Source organism: Urocitellus parryii, chromosome 13 (assembly GCF_045843805.1).
Source record: "Urocitellus parryii isolate mUroPar1 chromosome 13, mUroPar1.hap1, whole genome shotgun sequence".
NCBI classification, from domain to species: domain Eukaryota; kingdom Metazoa; phylum Chordata; class Mammalia; order Rodentia; family Sciuridae; genus Urocitellus; species Urocitellus parryii.
In genome coordinates this window covers 64,586,068-64,604,243 of record NC_135543.1, presented here as the reverse complement: position 1 = coordinate 64,604,243, position 18,176 = coordinate 64,586,068, and the positions used below count along the sequence as shown (strand labels likewise).

The following is an 18,176-nucleotide window of genomic DNA, read 5'->3' as shown; positions in this document are numbered from 1 at the left end:
GTGTGCCACCACATCTGGCCAGCCTCACCTGTTTTTATGAGTAAGAGGGAATAGAGTTATTGCCACCAAGAGTAGAATGTTGCTGAGGCATAGGACATTATCTCTAAGAAGACAATCCCAAACCGGCTCAGTGGTACACACCCGTGGACTTCAAGGAGGACAAGTGGGGACAACAGGAAAACCCATCACTAGAGACAGAAGTTTTCAACTTTACAGATGAGAGTACCCTGAGCTCCAAGCTTGAGTTCCTTAATCATTTCCCTGGTATATCTGTATAGGCTTGTGGTCCCAAAGTCAGGTAGCATGAGTTCAGATTCTTTGGTCTTCAGTTTTAGCAGTGAGACCTTGATCAAATGAAGAACTTTCCTCTTTTGGAGCTTCCTCAACGATGAACAGAGGATCGTGACACCTTCTGGGTTTGTTTTGAGCATGCAATGAAGTCACACACCTGTGACACTCAGAACAGTACATGCAGAAAGCGATCATGATCACCATCCTCATACCTGTCATCACCTTAACTACGCGGGTGATGGTGAAGATTCCCCGCAGCGGGTGGGGGAAGGCAAGATGTACAATAACCTTGAGCGAGTACCTTGGCCTTGAAATGTTGGTGTCAAGGTCATTCACGGGTGTGTGTGTACTTAATGCAGTGAATGTCCAAATTGGGACATTCCCGTGAATGAGGCTGATTCTGGACCTCATCACCAACAGCTCTGCCATGCTGGAGACCACAGGACTACAAGACCTACTGGTCGTATGCTAATAGAAAGTTCTACGGAGTGCAAATTCTCCAAGTTCCTTCAGGCCACCGCATTCCCTCTGTGCATTTCTATATTCTCCTCTTTGCTAGGTCCCTTATCTTCCACAGGCTGCCCTGTGGGGTGGGGATGGAGGCGGGGTGGAAGCACTGGGCATGGGAGTGATTACAGGGCGCACTGCTTGCCCTTGACCACGTGTCGTCCAATGTTTCAATCCTCAGGTCTGGATACATTGTTTCCTGGCTGAGGCTCTCTGCACATTTCACAGTACATTTCTCCTTGCCTCACCAGGTCCTTAAACAACACAACAGCAAAGAAACAAACCCGACCCTCAAAGCAACTCGCCCTTCCCCTGGAGGGTTCGTAGGGGTTGGCAAGGGGCTGGAAATTTGGAGCAGTGTGGAGCCAGGCCGCTGTGGGCATTGAGTATCCTAGACCCCGGCTGGCCAGACAGGGTAGCCCAGGAGAAGGAGGAACGTATACAGATGAATCCTCTGTTCCCTTTTGCAGTGGTCACCGGAGCAGGAGATGGGATTGGGAAAGCATACTCACTGGAGGTAAGGGGCTTCTACCATTTTTTTTTTCCTTTGGGACAGAGTTTTGCTGGGTTGCCAGGCTGACCTTGAACTCCAGGGCTCAAGCAATCTGCTGGGGAGTGCCTGGGACCGTGGGTGTGTGTACCACTGAGCCGGTTTGGGATTGTCTTCTTAGAGACAATGTCCCCGTACACAACACATCGTGTGACACCCCCCTCAAACACTAGTTCTCCGCATATATAAAAGCAAGAGACATTCACTTAAGAAGGAACATTTCTATAGAAGACTAAAAAAATCATAATCTTATCCCCTGGACACTTTCTTTAAAATAACAAATAAACAAACCACCCCCCCCCCAAAAAAAAATGAATACAGCCGTATTCAAAGGTGACAGTTCCTTCACCTAAGAATTATTTTAGGAATTTATGGGACATTGCTATTTTCCAATGTAACCGTGTCACAGCATTTATGTAGTGTATAAACTTAGGAACAATTTAATGCTGGGCATGGTGGGGCACACCTGTAATCCCAGCAGCTCTGGAGGAGGCTGAGGCAGGAGGATTGTGAGTTCAAAGCCAGCCTCAGCAATTTAGCAAAATGCCCTAAGCAACTCAGTGAGCCCCTGTCTGTAAATAAAATAATAATAAAAAGAGGGCTGGGCATGTGGTTCAGTGGTCAAGCATCCCTGAGTTCAATCCCTGATACCAAGGGCGGTGGGGGGGGGAACAGGAAGAAAAAGAAAAAAAGAAACACAAAAAATTTTAAAAATTATAAATACTCCCTTTTTATTTATGTTCACATACAGCTTTGGAAAATATTGCTTTAGTGATGATTTGTGTGGGCAAGTTGTACTCCTTATAACTTTCATTTCAATAGGTTAATATGCATTACAAAATATCATGTGAAAAGAGCATCTGGTAGAGCTGAGAGCCTTGGGAAGGTGGTTAGCATCTTTGGGTGTGTTGCTCTATGCTTGCTTTTTTTGCAGATAGATAGACTTTTTTTTTGTTTGTTTTTGTTTTATTTTTTTAGGTGCTAGGGAGGGAACTCAGGGACCTGCAGGGATCTAGGCCAGGGCTCTACCTCTGAGCTACACCCTCTGCTCAGGGGGTAGATTTTTTAAAAACATGCGCTCATAGCCAGTGTTATTTCATATACTACTATTATTGCAGATTCTACATTTTCATTAATTATTGTTTTCTATAATTACTATTCCTATAATCACTGTAATTTCCTATAATTATTACCCATTTTGTTTCTTCCTCATTCTGTTATGCTGACTTCTAGAACAATGGAAGAAACAGAAAGAATCCTGAAATCTTTATAAAAGGAAGTCTGATAAAAAAAATCAATAGCCTCTTAAAAATACGATGAAAGATGTTTTCATTCACAATAGAAAAACAAACAACACTAGAAACAAACAAAATAAAATTACAAGTCTTTTAAAAAGAACACTATAAGACTCTGTTGAGAAAGATGAGAGATTCTGAGTAAGGGAGAAAAAAATACCACCTCTTTAAATAGAAGGATATTGAAAACCTTGCAATTTTCCTCAAGTTTGGCTCAAATCCCAGATTACACATGCCATTATTTTTTAAGTGTTATTTTTGGTTGTTAGCATTTTCTTATGTCAAAAACATAGTTTTTTTAAGTGGGAGCATAATTTTCTATCGAATGGATGGATACTCTATAATTTCACATTCACTTACAAATTTTCTTCATTTTAGACAGAATTGGGAACATGCTTGTGAATAAATCATACACTTTTACGCTCATCTCCAATTGTTTTAAGAGCTCATTTCCTCGCAGTGCACTCGGTGGCTTGGAGATTTTGAACATCTTTAAGCCTCTGTGCTTTCCGCTGAAGTTATGGTCATTTAACTTGTGAAAAAGGCCTGGTACTAGCTCAGGCTGTTACATCAAGTCACTGGACGCCAGTGGCTTAGCCGACACTGAAGTTCACAGTTGTGGAGGCTGGGACATGCAGAGCCTCGGCTGTTCTGGTGGCCGGTGAGCCCTCTTCCTGGTTTGCAGGTGGTGGCCTTCCCCAGGAGAGCAGAGACAGAGGAACACGCTCTCTGTCTTCTCTAAGGACTCTGGTCCCAAGACGAGCTTCCCACCCTCGTGACCTAAGACCTCGCCTCTGAATAGGATCCTGTCCAGGGTCGGGATTTCAACGCAGGATGTTTCTGGAGGGACACAAACATTCAGTGCCTATGAAAAGTGACACTCCCAGGAGTGTCATGCCCCCCAGAGATGGCATCTTAACTAAGCCCTGCTGTGAGAAGTGACGGGTGTCTTAGAGGCACTGGATAGACACTTGGGGATGTTGGCAAACCAAACCGCGCCCCTGATGAGAGTTCCCTGTGCTGGACTCAGGCACCTGCCCCTATTTCCCCTGATGGTGGAACCCGGTGACCTTCTCTCTCGAGTCTGCTTCTTTGAAGGTGAAGAGCGCCTCCTTGTTCTCACCTGGGACCTGCTCAGGCCAGTAGTGGCTGACCCTCCACAGACGGGCTGTGTATTTGGGTGCTGAGGTTGGAGGGATGCTTCGGCACCTCCTCTCCAAAGCCAAGTGTCTTCCACCCCCCAGGTCAGAGGGAAAGCCGTCCTGTGGTCTGCACGAATCCTGTGTGCTACCGTTTGGAATCTGAATGTCCCCAAAGGCCCCCGTCCCCTGCCTGTGGTGCTCTTGGGTGGTGGCAGAACCTTCAAGTAGGTTCTGGTGGAAGGAAACACTCTGACCTTCTCTTCACTCCCCAGTGTCTGGGTCTCTTCTTCATTCCTGAAGGGTCCTTTCTCGGGACACAGGCTCCGTAGCTGACTGTCCTTTTCCGCCAGCATATGGTCCCTCCCCTGGCCTCTGGGATTTCTTAGGACAGACCTACAGTGCCTTCCCTTCCAGAGACGGGGTCGCTTCTTGCTGTGTCAAGAGCTTTCGTGGGTCGGCAGTTTAGTGAGGATGTTTCTTGCCGTCGGGTTTCTTGGCTTTACCCTGTTCCCTGGGTCTTCTGAATCTTTGCTGGAATGTTCTGTGGTTTTCGCGTGTTCACAATGGCTTGGTTGAAGAATTTTTAATGCTTCAAAATCTGGTCAGATAATTCTAAAATCTGTGTTATCTCAACATTGTCACCTGATGATCTTCTTTTCCCTTCTGAACTAGACTTTTTAAAAACTTTTTGCATGATCAGTGACTGTTCTGTGAACCTTGGGCATTTTGGGTTTTGTGTTGAGACTGGATCTCATCTGAATCTGCCTGCACTGGCCTGCGCTGACGTTTCTTCAGTGTGGGGAGGAGTGGGTTCCATTTTTCTCCCTGCCCGGTACGGTGCTGCCTCCTTGCTCCTGCTGGTTGGGATGTGTGTGTGTGGGGTCCTGGCTCCCTCCTAGGTCTCTGCTGGTACCACTCTGGCAGAAGGGGCAGGAATGCCTCTTTTGCTGTTCCCCACAAAGTCTCCAGGGATATTTGGGGGGATGGCCTCATGACCACTGTGTGTGGCTGACCATGAGCTCTGCTCTGTTATCATCCCAGGGGAAGAGAGAGAGGAGGGGAGTGAAGGGTTGGGTATTTGTAAGTCCTTTTTCCATTGCTGTACTCAAATACTTGAGGCTGGGTTCTGGATAAAGAAAAGAGGTTTATTTGGAGGCTGAAAGTCCAAACTTGGGTGGCCTTCTTGGTTCAGCTCTGGGGGATAAACCCCCAGATGAGCCTCTGGGGGACAAACCACACACAGACCACAGCATGTGACACTGGGTGGTGGTGGCGATGGCTCTCGTCACACGGTCCCCAGGGTGGGAGTCTCCTCTTCCTCTCAGCCTGCTGGCAGGGGTGGGGCTGGGGCTGTGGTTTCCCCAAGGTGTCTGCTGGGGGGAGAGCAATGCTGTCTACACATTTTCTGTTTTGCTAGGATTTCCCTTTTCTTGTCCTTTGGATAGAGAGAGCAGACTTTTCTTGAGATTTCTATTTTATTTTTTTTTACATTTGCACTTGTTGGCATCTCTGGTCTTCTGGCTTCTCCAGCAATAAATCCAAACTATGGGAAGCAAAGAGGAAGCCCAGGGACCCCCCACGGTCCTGTTCTGCAGAGTCTCTTGTTATCCGGGTTGTCAAGTTGCATGTGAGAGAAGGGGTAAGGGAAGGTCTTCTGGTCCGTCTCCCTGGAAGCCTGCTCCATGCTGCCTCTTGGTTTAGTCTGTGTGCACACTTGGAGTCAGGCACTTGGAGCCCTGCTGGGAGCAGGTGGGAACAGGCAGGTGGGTGCCCACGCTGCTCTCCCGCCACGTCCCCTCCCTCCGCACCTGAACCCCAGGCCTTTCTCTGTCCCCGGCCACACAGAGGCAGCCCTGTCTTTCCTGGCCTTGCCACCCCCCGGCGTCCACCAGCCACACCTGCCTGACCCAGGCCCCAGAGCAGCAGAGAGCGCGAGGCCCTTCAGCAGGCCACGCCATGGCTGCTCAGGAGGGCGGCGGTGGGCCGTGGGAAGCCGGGGCTCAGCTCCGCCTCTGCAGCCTGTCAGCCCCAACCTGGGCAGCAAGATGGAGTCCTGCTCCCGCAGACAAAGGGAACAATGGCCGCCCAGACAGCCAGCCTCTGGCCCCTCCTGGCCCAGACCACTTCACCAGGGGCTCTGGGGCTCTTGAGAGGAGGTGGCGGGCCACCAGGCAGAGAGCACCCTTTGTGCTGGAAATGCAAATCGTTTTCCACTTAGTGGGGGCTTCCCCTGGACGCTGACCCAGTGCACGGGAGACAAAGGCGCCTGATTCCGCTCCACCCTTTACACGGATCCCAGCCCTTAAAATTAAAATGGAGCGGCCACATCTCGTGGTTTTCATTTGCATTTCCTGGGGGGAGGATGAAGTTATGACACATGTATTTCGAATCCATAGAGATGGAAAGAAGAGACCAAGAATAAAAAGAGCCACCATTGGGGCTGGGAATGTGGCTCAGGTGGTAGCGCGCTCGCCTGGCATGCGTGCGGCCCGGGTTCGATCCTCAGCACCACATACCAACAAAGATGTTGTGTCCGCCGAGAACTAAGAAATAAATAAATAAATATTTAAAAAAAAAAAAAAAAAAGAGCCACCATCTCTTTGCCCAGATAAATCATGTTAAGGATCATAGAGGTGCAGCCTAGAGTTAGAAAACCGGAGCATTTGGAAATGCACAGAAAGAGAAATACACCCTGTCCCCTGTCCCACCCTGACCTGGGTCTCTCTGCGAAGGTGATAGAATTAGCGGGAGTTTCCTTCAGGAAATGGAAAGAGAAACCATCCCTTTTAGTGAAACTACAGAGAATCTTGACTCCTGGGGCAAGGGGACACCCCCAAGGGAGAGCGTGGGTGCCCTCAGAGAGGACAGGGACAGTGAGCCTCTCCCGAGCTCCAGTTTTATTGGGGATCCCACAGAAGCCTCCAGAGAGTCCCTCCCAGGTCCACTGTCAGCCTGGGCCCAGGTGACCTGTCATGGCAGTGGGGACTGGAGAGTCTGATGTTACCCTGCCGTCCATCCAAAGTCCAGAGGTGGACGTGGGCAGGAATCTCTGGAAACTGGAGCTCACACCCAGGTGCGTCCTCTGCAGTCAGGCTGCTGTCCAGGGGGATGTGCCTATAAAGACCGGAGGCCATCACCAGGCTGGATGTGCGTGTCTTTTTCGCGGACCGCTTGTCAGCACGAAAGCTTGTAAGTTCTACCTTTTGTCACTCTGATGCGTGATGGCCTGTCTTCTTGGCTATTCATGCCCAGAGAGTGCCAGAACCAAATCACATGCTGAAAGGTGGCCTGGCTTCGTCCCTCCACCTCTGGACACTTGGGGGGCATCTGGGAAGGCTCCCCCAGCTCCCATGGCTGAGGGCCGTCCTCGTTCTTCTCAAGGTCCTGCCCTGGCAGCTCCAGGTGAGGGACAGAGTCGGCCTAGAGTCACCGGCTAGCTCTGTCTGTGCCAACGCGGGGGAAACAGCCGTCAGCTCTTGGGACCCCCATCTGAGTCCTTTGCCGTGTGGGACGACATCTCAGGCCAGTGAGAGTCCCCTTGATGTCTAAACGGCTCCAGCTGCTCTCCGCTGGCCCCTTCATGTGGCCTTCCATGGAGACAGCAGCTTTCCATTGTTTTCCGGTTCCTCTGGATTCATCTTGTTCCTGGGCTGCCTGGCTTCCACCCTGGAATTTCTGACCCAGGCTGGGGCTGTCGTGAGCCCGTGACAGTGTGCCATGGCTCTGAGAGGCAGAGAGAAAGGGACAGTCACCCAAGAGTGCACAGCATTCATAGAAACCCTCCAGAGGCACAAAAAATAATAGAGTCCTGTGTCCCTGGTCACCCAGCGTCCTTGAAGCTGTCCTTGTTATGCCTTACATTTCTGTTCCCTCACCCCACAAATGTAAACACCGTCGTGAACGCTGTGTTACTAACTTCCTTGCTTTTTAATAGGACAATTTTATTACATACATGTGCTCCCTTAAACAACACATGGGTTGGGTTGTTTGTTTTGAACCTCATGTAAATTGAGTCATATGCATTTTTACAGTCTATACTGGTCGAAACTATGCTTTTGAAATCCATTCATGCTGATGTGTGTAGAACACGGTCCACTCATTTTCAGTGCTGTGTAGTATCCCACAATCATGACACTATAGTATTTCAATGTGTCCAGCGTTAGTTTTTCTTTCCTCTGTTGGCAGATATTGAAGTTGTTCCCTTTTTTTTTTTTTTGGTATGAACAGGTCTGTCTCCCAGGCACAGATGTGGAGACCACACCACAGTCAGATCTGATCTGATCATTACATACTGTGTATATGTACTGATCCATCACACTGTAAAATTGCTGGGATTCAATTTAAAAAATTTATATTATAAAGCAAAAAAAAAAATTTTGTCAGTTCTCAGTGGACCCTATTCCTGGTTGAGATTTCAGATCTTGCCTATCTATTTTCCAGCAAGCAAGAGTTTAGGGGTTGGATTCTGTCTTCGCTGTCACCTTTCCTGTGGATTTGTTTGTCTAGAAAAGAATCCTTTCCCATGGTTTGGTAAGGACTTTAGGGGGTAGCAAAACTGGCTGTGTACGCACTCTCCCCTCTCCTTCTCTGTAGTGTAGATCCAGGCTGTGTCTCTAATCACACCCGACATTGATTCCCCACCACTTTGCTGGAGACCTGTCAGTCTTACCATCGATCCCAACAGCCAGCTTTCCAAACCACAGGGTCTTCTGCAGGGTTCACACGGCCCACTCACCAGCTGTGGTGTTCCTGAGGTTTACCCAGTCCACATCCCTGTCAAATGTCTGTGTGCTGCATCCAACAATTCCTGCAAGACAAAAGAACATCTCCCACTGCGAGGGTGTGTCTGTCACCTCTCACATAGACCCTTCCACACAAGCCATTCACTTAGGCAATCCAGGGTTGGAGACCTTATATCTTCCTGAGGAATTCAACCTTTCACGAGTTTTAGTTCTAGGAGTGCTTACTTGCTTAACACCCATTTTGATTAATATTAATAAAGCTGTGCCTTTTTCTCTTTGGTTTTTACTTGCTGCTTGTCTTACTTTGTCTCTGCAGCTACGTTGGGTAATCGTGGATGATAAACACGTGTTTCCCAGATCTGGGGAAGGCCAAGATCAAGGCACAGCAGATCTGGGGGCTCCTGGGGCCCCTTCTCTGCTACCGAGATGGCGGCTCTGGCTGGTCCTTGCCCAGTGAAGAGCAGAACCAGGCTGCTCTCTGAAGCCTGTCCTGTAAGGGCATCGATCAGGACCTAATCACTTCCTGAAAGGTCTTAATACCATCAAATCCCAGCGTAGGCATTTTGGAGAGATACACATGTAGATAGCTTAACTATATTATGTCGTTCACACGTGTGTATGTTTTATATACACATGAACATGTATGTCTATATCTGTGTACACACACGCACACAGACACACACACTGATGATCTAGGTCCCCGAGTCACTGTGTGCAGGGGCTACCCTGAGGTGTCACGTTGCTTACAGGAGATGCTGTGTGACACCGTAGCCCTGTCTGTCCTGGTCAGCCTATTAGTCATATAAGGGGGAAAAATAACACTGGAAATTAAGGGAATGGAAAAATTAAAATAAGATAGGCTACTGTAACAACTCCACAGACATGCCAATACATGTTACTTGGTTAAATCTACCCGTCGGTAACCGAGACTCAGGTGAAGCTAAGAAAACAAAACCCAATGTTGAAGGAAGGTGGAAAAATGGAGGAGTGGGAAAAAGTCAACTTGGAAAGTGCAAACCAGAAAAGAGGACTAGGAGCCATGTCCAAACCCGACAAGATGTAGCTCAGGACAAGGAGTGGTGAAGGAGGAAAATCACATTGATAAAACTCAGGTCACTGGTATCGAACTTCTTCTATTCCTGCCAATATCATGTCGAAATATAAATATGATATCAATATAAACAGAATCTAGACAAAATAGAAATGATTGAAAAATGCACCACACGGTGGGAGATCACCATGTCTTTTTCAGAAATGGAAATATGAAGAAATGTAAAGTACAACCAGGGTTGTAAGGTCGCAGGACTCTCGGGACCCAGGAGGCCTGTCCCCTGTTCAGGTCCGTCACTAACCTGCTCACTGCGGTTCCTTCTCGGCCTCCTCGGGGCCTGTGGCCTCTGACCCCTCTTAGGTGAAGAAGGTCCTGTGCTTTGCTTCCAGATACAAGTGTGGTTCCAATTCCATGGGGACCAGTATCCAGGCTCTATCAGTCCCCGGCATGTTGGACACCTGACCCACGCCATGCCTACTCCTTTCCCCTGCCTCAGAGGCCACCAAAATAGATAAATAAATAAATAAAATAACACAGGATAAAAATGGTATCCTGGTAATTCACACATGCTCAGCCACACTGATAATTGAAAAAAAAAAACACCCAGAAATTAAAACAATGAAGGGCTACATCAGGTTGAAAAAGGTGTGAACATCAAATAGATATCAATGAGACCGTGGAGAGACGGCCATGATCATGCTGTCGATGACACAGTGTGAAGGGAGGGCGGTTGGACAATAGTATTCAAATTTGACAAGCACGTAGCCTGTGATGTGGCGATTCCACCCGTCCACTCCAGGAATCAATGTCTACAGACACGCCAAGAGGGCTTCTTCTGTAGTGATACTGGCAATAGGAAACTTTGAAAATAACCGAGGTGCTCAGCGAAAGGGGAACTACAGAACACTAGGGAGCAATGAGGAAAGAGTCACGTGGTCCTTCAGGGCCCAGGGTGGAGATGGATACAGCCCCAGAGACAAGACTCATCATTCAGGGAACGTTGCAAGACCATAGTTAAGATGTCAGTTATGGAGGATTTGGAGACATTGATCCCCCCAAGCCAACTTTCACTCCTAACTGTACCTATACATGCCACAGGTGCAGGGAAGTCGGAGCAGGATCCATACCGCACCGGAGGCAGAGGAGCCATGTGGGGAGATGGGACTAGGGGACATTGGGACTCTTTTTGCCTTGGTGTTGTTTGGATCTTTTACAACGAGAATGTAGCTCTGTGATTAACAATGCAGTTTGCTAATTAAAATAGAAAAAGATGTAAATGTTAAGGCTCCAACTCCAGAGATGTTTTACTTGGATGGTTTTGGTGGGAATGGTTGGTTCTTGACGGCTCCCCAGGTGGTCCTGACACCTGGACCTGAAGAGAGCACAAGAGGGTCCTGGGGTCCACATAGTCAACTCTATAACTCGGCTCCTTCCGTGTTTTGGGGAACACACAATTCTTTATTAAAATCACAGCTAAGAAACATTGTTTTAAATTGTGGGGCGCTGGCCTAGGCCCTGCTACCGGATGCAGCTGTCCCTGGGTGCCTGAGCAGGACTGGTGACCCTGCGGACACCAAACACCACGATGCTCAGATCTTTTATACAAGACGGCACAGTACTTTGTCTGAGATCTATACACATCCTCTGAGCATTTTAAATCATCTCCAGGTTACTGAAATGGTTTTTTAAATACGTATATGATTTAAGGAAAAATGACGCGGGAAAGAGGTCTGTACATGTTCAGTACAGACATGATTATTTTCTCCCCAATATTTCCAACCTGTGATTGGTCGACTCCACGGATGTGGAATCCCAGAATCTGGAGACCTGGGTATAGTGTATGGTCCCTGAAATGATGAGTTCCTATGCGCAGCGAACCCTGCGTGTTCCAGGCGTTGGGCCTGCAGAAGAAAAGCATTTATGGTAGTTCCTGGTACAAATGTCACATGTGACAAAGCATCGGTTACTATGACGATGCCGCTGACAGCCCTGTCCAGGGGACCGTGCTGCCCGTCACTCAAACCCTTTGTGCCTTCTGCATGGTGAAACCTGGAGAAACAAGTACCGCAGCCTACAACCCAGAGAGACAGCTGGGGACCAGTCCACCTGGCCAGCAAGCCTCCTGCCCCCACTGATTAACATCTTCATCCTTCCCCTCCCACCCCCCAGTTGGCAAAATGTGGACTCAACGTGGTGCTTATCAGCCGGACCCTGGAGAAACTGCAAGTCCTTGCCAGGGAGATTGGTGAGTGATGCCCCAAACAAGGGAGGTGCTCCTGGAGCCCCCCAGCCCAGCCCGCCCTGTCCTGCCTGTGGATTCCCAATCGGCGTCTGCAGCCTGGGGTGGCCTTGGTGCCAGGGAGAACCCAGTTTATGAGGTGAAGCTCAAGGTTGAAGGCGCAGGCTCCAGCTCACCATGGATTCGTGGGCTGGGGGAGGCAGGCAGAGGCTCAGGCACAAGTAGGTCCACCATCTTCTCTGACCCAGGGGCTTCATGCTTAGAACGACGTCTGCTCTTGCAGAGGTCTCAGCTGCTTGGTAGCTTCTGCGGTTCTTTTCAAAAGCAGGATCAGTGTTAGGGCCTTCCTGTGTCTCTGCCTTGCTCCTTGCAGGAGGGTGAGTGAGAAGGTTTCCTGGTGCTCATCAGAGTTTTTAAAAGAAGATCTGATCAAGGGTTGCCATGTATGGTTGCGAGAGTTGTACACCGTACAACCCACAAAGGCAGCTCTTATGCCATAATGTTTTATTAAGATGATTTGCTTAGAAGTATCATGAGTTAATATCGACCATATATTTCCCTTGGGGTGTTTGAACTTTAGCACTCGTTAATTTATTAATGAATAAGCTTTCTAATGCCAAGGGATGGGTCTTCGATTGTGAAGGTTTGTGAGGGCCGTGGCAGGCTGTCTGGGATTGGCCATATTTGTCTGGGGAGGTTTGGGATGGGGTGGACGTGGGAGGTGGGGCTGTGCAGTCACTCCCAGAAGGCTCAGTGACCTTAAACTGTTGAATTCTGCTTTTGTTCTGCGTCTGCCGATTAGAAGTAACTTTTGCTCGGACCCAGATACTCTTGAGGGCTTTCCTCACAGTGGTAAACTGTGCTTTTCATCATCCTTTTGAAAAGCAAGCAGTGTCTTCAAGAAAATCCCATTTCCCCAAACTGTGCCTCAGGCTGGCTCCTCGGCACAGTGGGCCTCACTCCCTCCCAAGGGAAAGGGATCTCACCAGGGACTGGCTGAAGTGTCTGAGGCTCTGTCCTCCGCCCGAAGACCCCTGGCACAAGGCACGCTGACAGAGCAGTGGACAGGGCGCTGAGCGTGGTGCCAGCAGAGTGTGGCTGCCTGGGGCCAGATGCTGGCTTCCCTGAGCCTCGGCCTGCGGTGGCACCTGGGGACAGGGCTGACTTCCTGCGGGAGGGAGATTAAGACAGGACATGGCTCAGGCAAGGGCTCCAGTGCTGGACAGATGGGGGCTGGTGGGACCCTGCGGAGAGGACCTGACCCTGAGCAGAGGCCGCATCAGATCTGGCTTTGGCTGCTTAGGGACCGTAGGAGGGTCCCCGGAACTTCAAGGTCCAGAGAGGGACTTGCCCGCTTGTTCCTTAAACATCCCACCTTGGCCCTAACGCAGAGCGGACCACGGGGAGCCGTGTGAGGGTGATCCAAGCAGATTTTACCAAAGATGACATCTATGAGTCGATCAAAGAAGAACTGAAAGGCTTAGAAGTTGGAATTTTAGGTGAGTGCATTGCAAAATGCCAAGCTTGGGATGCGCAGTGAAAATGACCATATTTGATGACGCTCAGGTATTTCTTGGTAGCTTAAACCTAACCCACGACTGTATTTTAAGCTGCAGCATGAAAGTGATTATTCTGCAGCCATCACAGGATTCAAAAATTAATATATGGTCGAGGGACGTGTCCGACTTCCATATTCTGACCTTCCAAACTAGATTTTTTAATATGAAAGTGAATTTTCTTTCACAGACCTGACGTTGATGTTTGATAGCAAAAAAACAATCCCAGAAACACTGACCTGAAGGAATTCGGTCAGCAAACAGACGCAGGAGGTGTCGTCCACACAGCAGAGCCAGTGTGGTGGTTGGAGAGCTCACATCTTTTGCTTTCAGAACACAAGACAGTATTTTTCTGTAATTATTTATAGAGAAGATATCTTCTAGCCACATGCCAAGTGCAATATTTGTGCTGTACATAGAAGAAAGTAAGATTTGGTTTCTAAACTTCCTGCTGAATTTAAAAGATAATTACATTTTCACAAGTAAAAATGGGAAGCATATCATTGCAGAAAAGTTGGAAAGGATTGGAAGACTTAGGCACATAAAAGAAATATGAATTTCTTTCTTTTTTTTTCTTTCTTCTCCTTCTTCTTTTTTCCTGGGCTGAACCCAGGGTGCTCTACCACGGAGCCACAATCCTACATCTTTTTATTTTTTATTTAGAGACAAGGTCTCACTAAGTTGCTCTGGGCCTTGCTAAATGGCGGAGGCTGGCTTTGAACTTGTGATCCTTCAGCCTCAGCCTCCTGAGTTATTGGGATGACAGGCATGGGCCCCTGCACCCAGCTATGAATTTCTTAAAATCCCCCAAATCCAAGATAGCATCTTGTTGTGCATTCTTCCCAACCTATATACATATTTTCAAAACTGGGATCATATGTACATGCATTTTGTAACATGAAAAAAAAAAATCCACTTGTATCACAAATATCTTCCCGTGTCTATAAAATTCTCAGCAGCCATAGTTTTTTTTAAAATTTTTTTTATTGGTTCCTTTTAGTTACACATGACAGTAGAGTGTCTTTTGACATGTCACACCGACACAGGGCCTCACCTCGCATCTTGTGGTAGCAGCCATGGTTTTTAGTGACTGGGCTGCAGACCGACCTGCCCTGGTCTGGTTCGCGGGCCTCCTGTTACGGACGCCGTGTTTTCTGCCATCTGTTTCCTGACTGCTGTCAAATCCTGTTGCATTGAACAACGTTGTATGTGGATATTTCTGTCCAGGTTTCTTCAGGCTCTTCTGACCCATTCTTGTCTTGTGTCTTTGGTCAGTCAACAACGTGGGGATGCTTCCAAACCTTCTCCCGAGCCGTTTCCTCAGTGTGCCGGATGAGATCCAGGTGGGCCGTGTTCTGGGTGGGGTTTCTTCCCTCCCAGGTACACAGGGAACACGATGAGCACAGGTGACTATGTGCCGCTGGACGATCATTCTTTGGAGGCTCTGTGTCCTGCTTTATAGAAGAGTAATTCTGCCCAACAAATTCAGGGACAGTATGATGTACCTGGGAGCTAGTCCACTCTTTGGCTCTAGTCTGTTTCCCTAAATAATAAGATTTATTCAACTTTCAGTGCGAGGGGTGTACAGCCATCCTCGGTATCTAAGGGGGACTGGTTCCAGGGCCCCCTGGAATATCAAAATCCATGGAGGGTGTGGAATTTGCATACAACCTGCACAAATCATCCAGTATGCTCTAAGACTTCCCTTATAATGCCCAATAAAATACAAATGTCCTGCACATAGTCGTTATACTATATTGCTTAGGAAATAAGGACAAGAAAAAGTCTGTATGTATTCAGTACGGGTGCAATTATTTTTTTAATATTTATTTTTTAGTTGTAGTTGGTTGGACACAGTACCTTTATTTTATTTATTATTTTTATGTGGTGCTGAGGATTGACCCCAGGACCTGGCACGTGCTAGGTGAGTGCTCTACCCCTGAGCCACAACCCCAGCCCCAGGTGCAATTTTTAAAAAAACAATTTTGATCCATAGCTGACGGGGAGCCTGTGAACGTGGAGGATGGATTGTGTCTGACTCAGACTCTGGTTGGAGGTGCTGTACGCTCAGTGATCTCGGCTCAGACCCACGGCTGCCGGTGTGGTCAGGGGTAAATGTTCTGCATGGAACAGTCCTCAAAGGCAGGCCGTTGGCCATTCTCATGGCCCTGAGATGTGAAGTCATGGGGTGTGCCAGTAGCTCAAGGGGGTGTGCCTTTGCACGCCTGTAATCCCACCCCTACACTATGCCTCTGCACACCTGTAATCCCAGCATCCTGGAGGCTGAGGCAGGAGGAACACGAATTCAAAGCCAGCCTCAGCAACTTAGCAAGGCCCTAAGCAGTTCAGTGAGACCCTGTCTCTAAATAAAATATTAAACAAAAGGGCTGGGGATGTGGCGGAGTGGTTAAGTGCCCTGGGTTCAATCTCCCTGGTACCAAAAGAGAGTATTGCGTCACATGTTGTTGCTGGCCCAGGAAAAGATCCAAATTCAAAGTGTGTTTTCTACCACACAGGTGTTGGTTTTGCACCTGTGAAGGTGAACCATCCTGAGTCAGGAATCCTCGGTATCTTACTGTGAAAAAATTTATTCCTCCTAATTTTTCCAGGAGACTCTTAATTGATTTCTATCTGGGCTGGGTGTGGTGGTGCACACCTGTCATCCCAGCTACTCGGGAGGCTAAGGCGGGAGGATCTACAAATTTGAGACCAGCCTCTAAGAAATCAAAAGGGCTGGGATGCGGCTCCGTGGTAGAGAGCCCTGGGTTCAATCCTGGTTACACTCCCTCCCCAGCCCCAAGCCACATCTGGGTAGAATCGTCGAGTGAATGTCAGATGTTACTGGATTCTGGGGCTCCCTGGCTGGACGGCAGTCAGGAGCCTCATATGAAGGCTGAGGTAGAGGCTCCCACTGGCCGTTGTCCTTTGCCCACTGGAGCCCTGAACCCTTCCTGGGACGGTTTCCCTGCTGGTCGGCTGATGTGTGGTTGTGATTTCTTATTTCAGAGCCTCATCCAGTGCAACGTCACCTCCGTGGTCAAGGTACGTGGTGCCCCTGTGCTAATTGAACCGTGGTGGCTGTTGGAATTCGGAAGTGCAGGGGAAGTGTCCCCCGGCCCCAAGGGGGAGGACGGCCTGAGACACAACCTGGAGACTGTCTCGGCCACGGCTCTCTCTCTCCAGTATCTGCAGCCTGTTTCCACATTGAGTTTGGTCACGCCTGAGGCCTGTGATGCTGGGACTTGTTCAGAATTCCAGGGACATTTAAAAAGTTTAAACGCTTTCTCTGATTCGAGGCTTTGTAAATAGAATAAAGTTCACTCTGTTGGGGGAAATGCCAGAGGGCTTGACTTAGGCTTCCTGGACTTTTGTGGTTCAATGTGTATTTATTGAGTTGAAGTTCAAGGTCATTCATCCCATTGTCTTCTCTTCCCCAAGGTTTTGCTTTCCCAGGGGTGCTTAACCACTGAGCCACACGCCCAATCTTTTTGTTTCATTTTGAGACAGGGTCTTGTTGAGTTGCTGAGGGCCTCGATAAGTTGCAGAGGCTGACCTTGAACCTGCCTCAGCGTCTGAGCTGCTGAAGTTATAGGCGTGTGTCACCAGGCCAGGCTGGAAATTCTGTATTTTGAGGGAGAAAGAGAGAGGGAAGGCACATTCACATTGCTTTTGCCACAGTGTGCTATTATAATTGTTCTGTCTTGTCACAGGGGCTGTTAATCTCTTACCAGGCCTAGTTTATAAACTAAACTTTACCGTGGCGCATGGAGGGGTAGTTCTACCCTTGATTTCAGGCTTCCACTGAGGGTCTTAGAGGGTCTCCCCACAGGTCAGTGGAGACGACTGGATTCCGACCCCAGCGAGGCTGCTGATTGGTCGGTCAGCACTGGGCAGGTTACCTAGCCCCTTGAGCCCCAGATTCTGCCCCTATTACTAAAGCGTGCTGGAGCAAGCCCTTAGGCGCAGTTTGCCCGGAGGCCATTGCCTCTTCAGCTGCATTCTCAATTTAGGTGACTCCCCCAAAGCTACCCTATTCTGTGCCTTTGCATGAAAAAGAAAGAGGCGCCCCTCTTGGGACAGACAGTTTAGAGAAAGGTTCCTCTTAAGAATGGACGCAGTCTCAGGCCACGTGACTTGGTGGGTAGATGATGCTTTTTTTTTTTTTGGTACTGGGGAGATTGAACCCAGAGATGCCTAGCCACTGAGGACACCCCCAGCCCTTTTTATATTTTATTTAGAGACAGGGTCTCACTGAGTTGCTTTGGACCTTGCCGAGTTGCTGAGGCTGGCTTTGAACTTGTGATCCTCCCACCTCAGCCTCCCGAGGTGCTGGGATGACAGGCGCGCTCTCTGGTGCCCGGCCAGATGGTGCTTTTTTGTGAATACGATGTCTCCCCTTCCTCTGAGGGGTAGAGTTCCCTCCCTCTACTGTAGCTAGCCAGTCAGCCCTGTGCTTTCAACCTGTAATCCCCGGGCAGCTGAGCACCTTGCTCAGTATACAAAGTGGACAACTGCACAAGGCGTCCTGGTGACCGTTCTGGAAGAGCAGGGGAGCTGCAGCGATGAATGAGGTCTGATCCCTGATTTCAAGAGCTGGGACCCTGGATGGAGAACAGGGAAGCTCAATGTCACTAGTCCAAATGCCGAGTATTGACAACGAGGGTGCTCAGCCATGGGGTCACTGTCAGCAGAAAGAGGGGCGATGGAAGCCGATCAGACACACACAGAGATCGTTTTTGGGAGGATAAGTGGGGCGACTGCAGTTATTTGCAGTGCTGCTTGTTTTCGTCAGCATGCTGGAAT

General features: G+C 48.8%; 1 protein-coding gene across 1 annotated transcript in view; it reads left to right on the top strand.

The window, feature by feature from the left end:
• The window catches only part of Hsd17b3 (hydroxysteroid 17-beta dehydrogenase 3), a 30,488-nt gene that overhangs the window by 1,749 nt on the left and 10,563 nt on the right, over positions 1 to 18,176 (top strand). Inside the window, exons 2-6 of the mRNA XM_077792398.1 lie at positions 1,269 to 1,315; positions 11,748 to 11,823; positions 13,209 to 13,316; positions 14,649 to 14,716; positions 16,380 to 16,415. Of these exons, the coding sequence (XP_077648524.1) occupies positions 1,269 to 1,315; positions 11,748 to 11,823; positions 13,209 to 13,316; positions 14,649 to 14,716; positions 16,380 to 16,415 (335 nt within the window). The remainder of the gene's footprint in view (positions 1 to 1,268; positions 1,316 to 11,747; positions 11,824 to 13,208; positions 13,317 to 14,648; positions 14,717 to 16,379; positions 16,416 to 18,176) is intronic.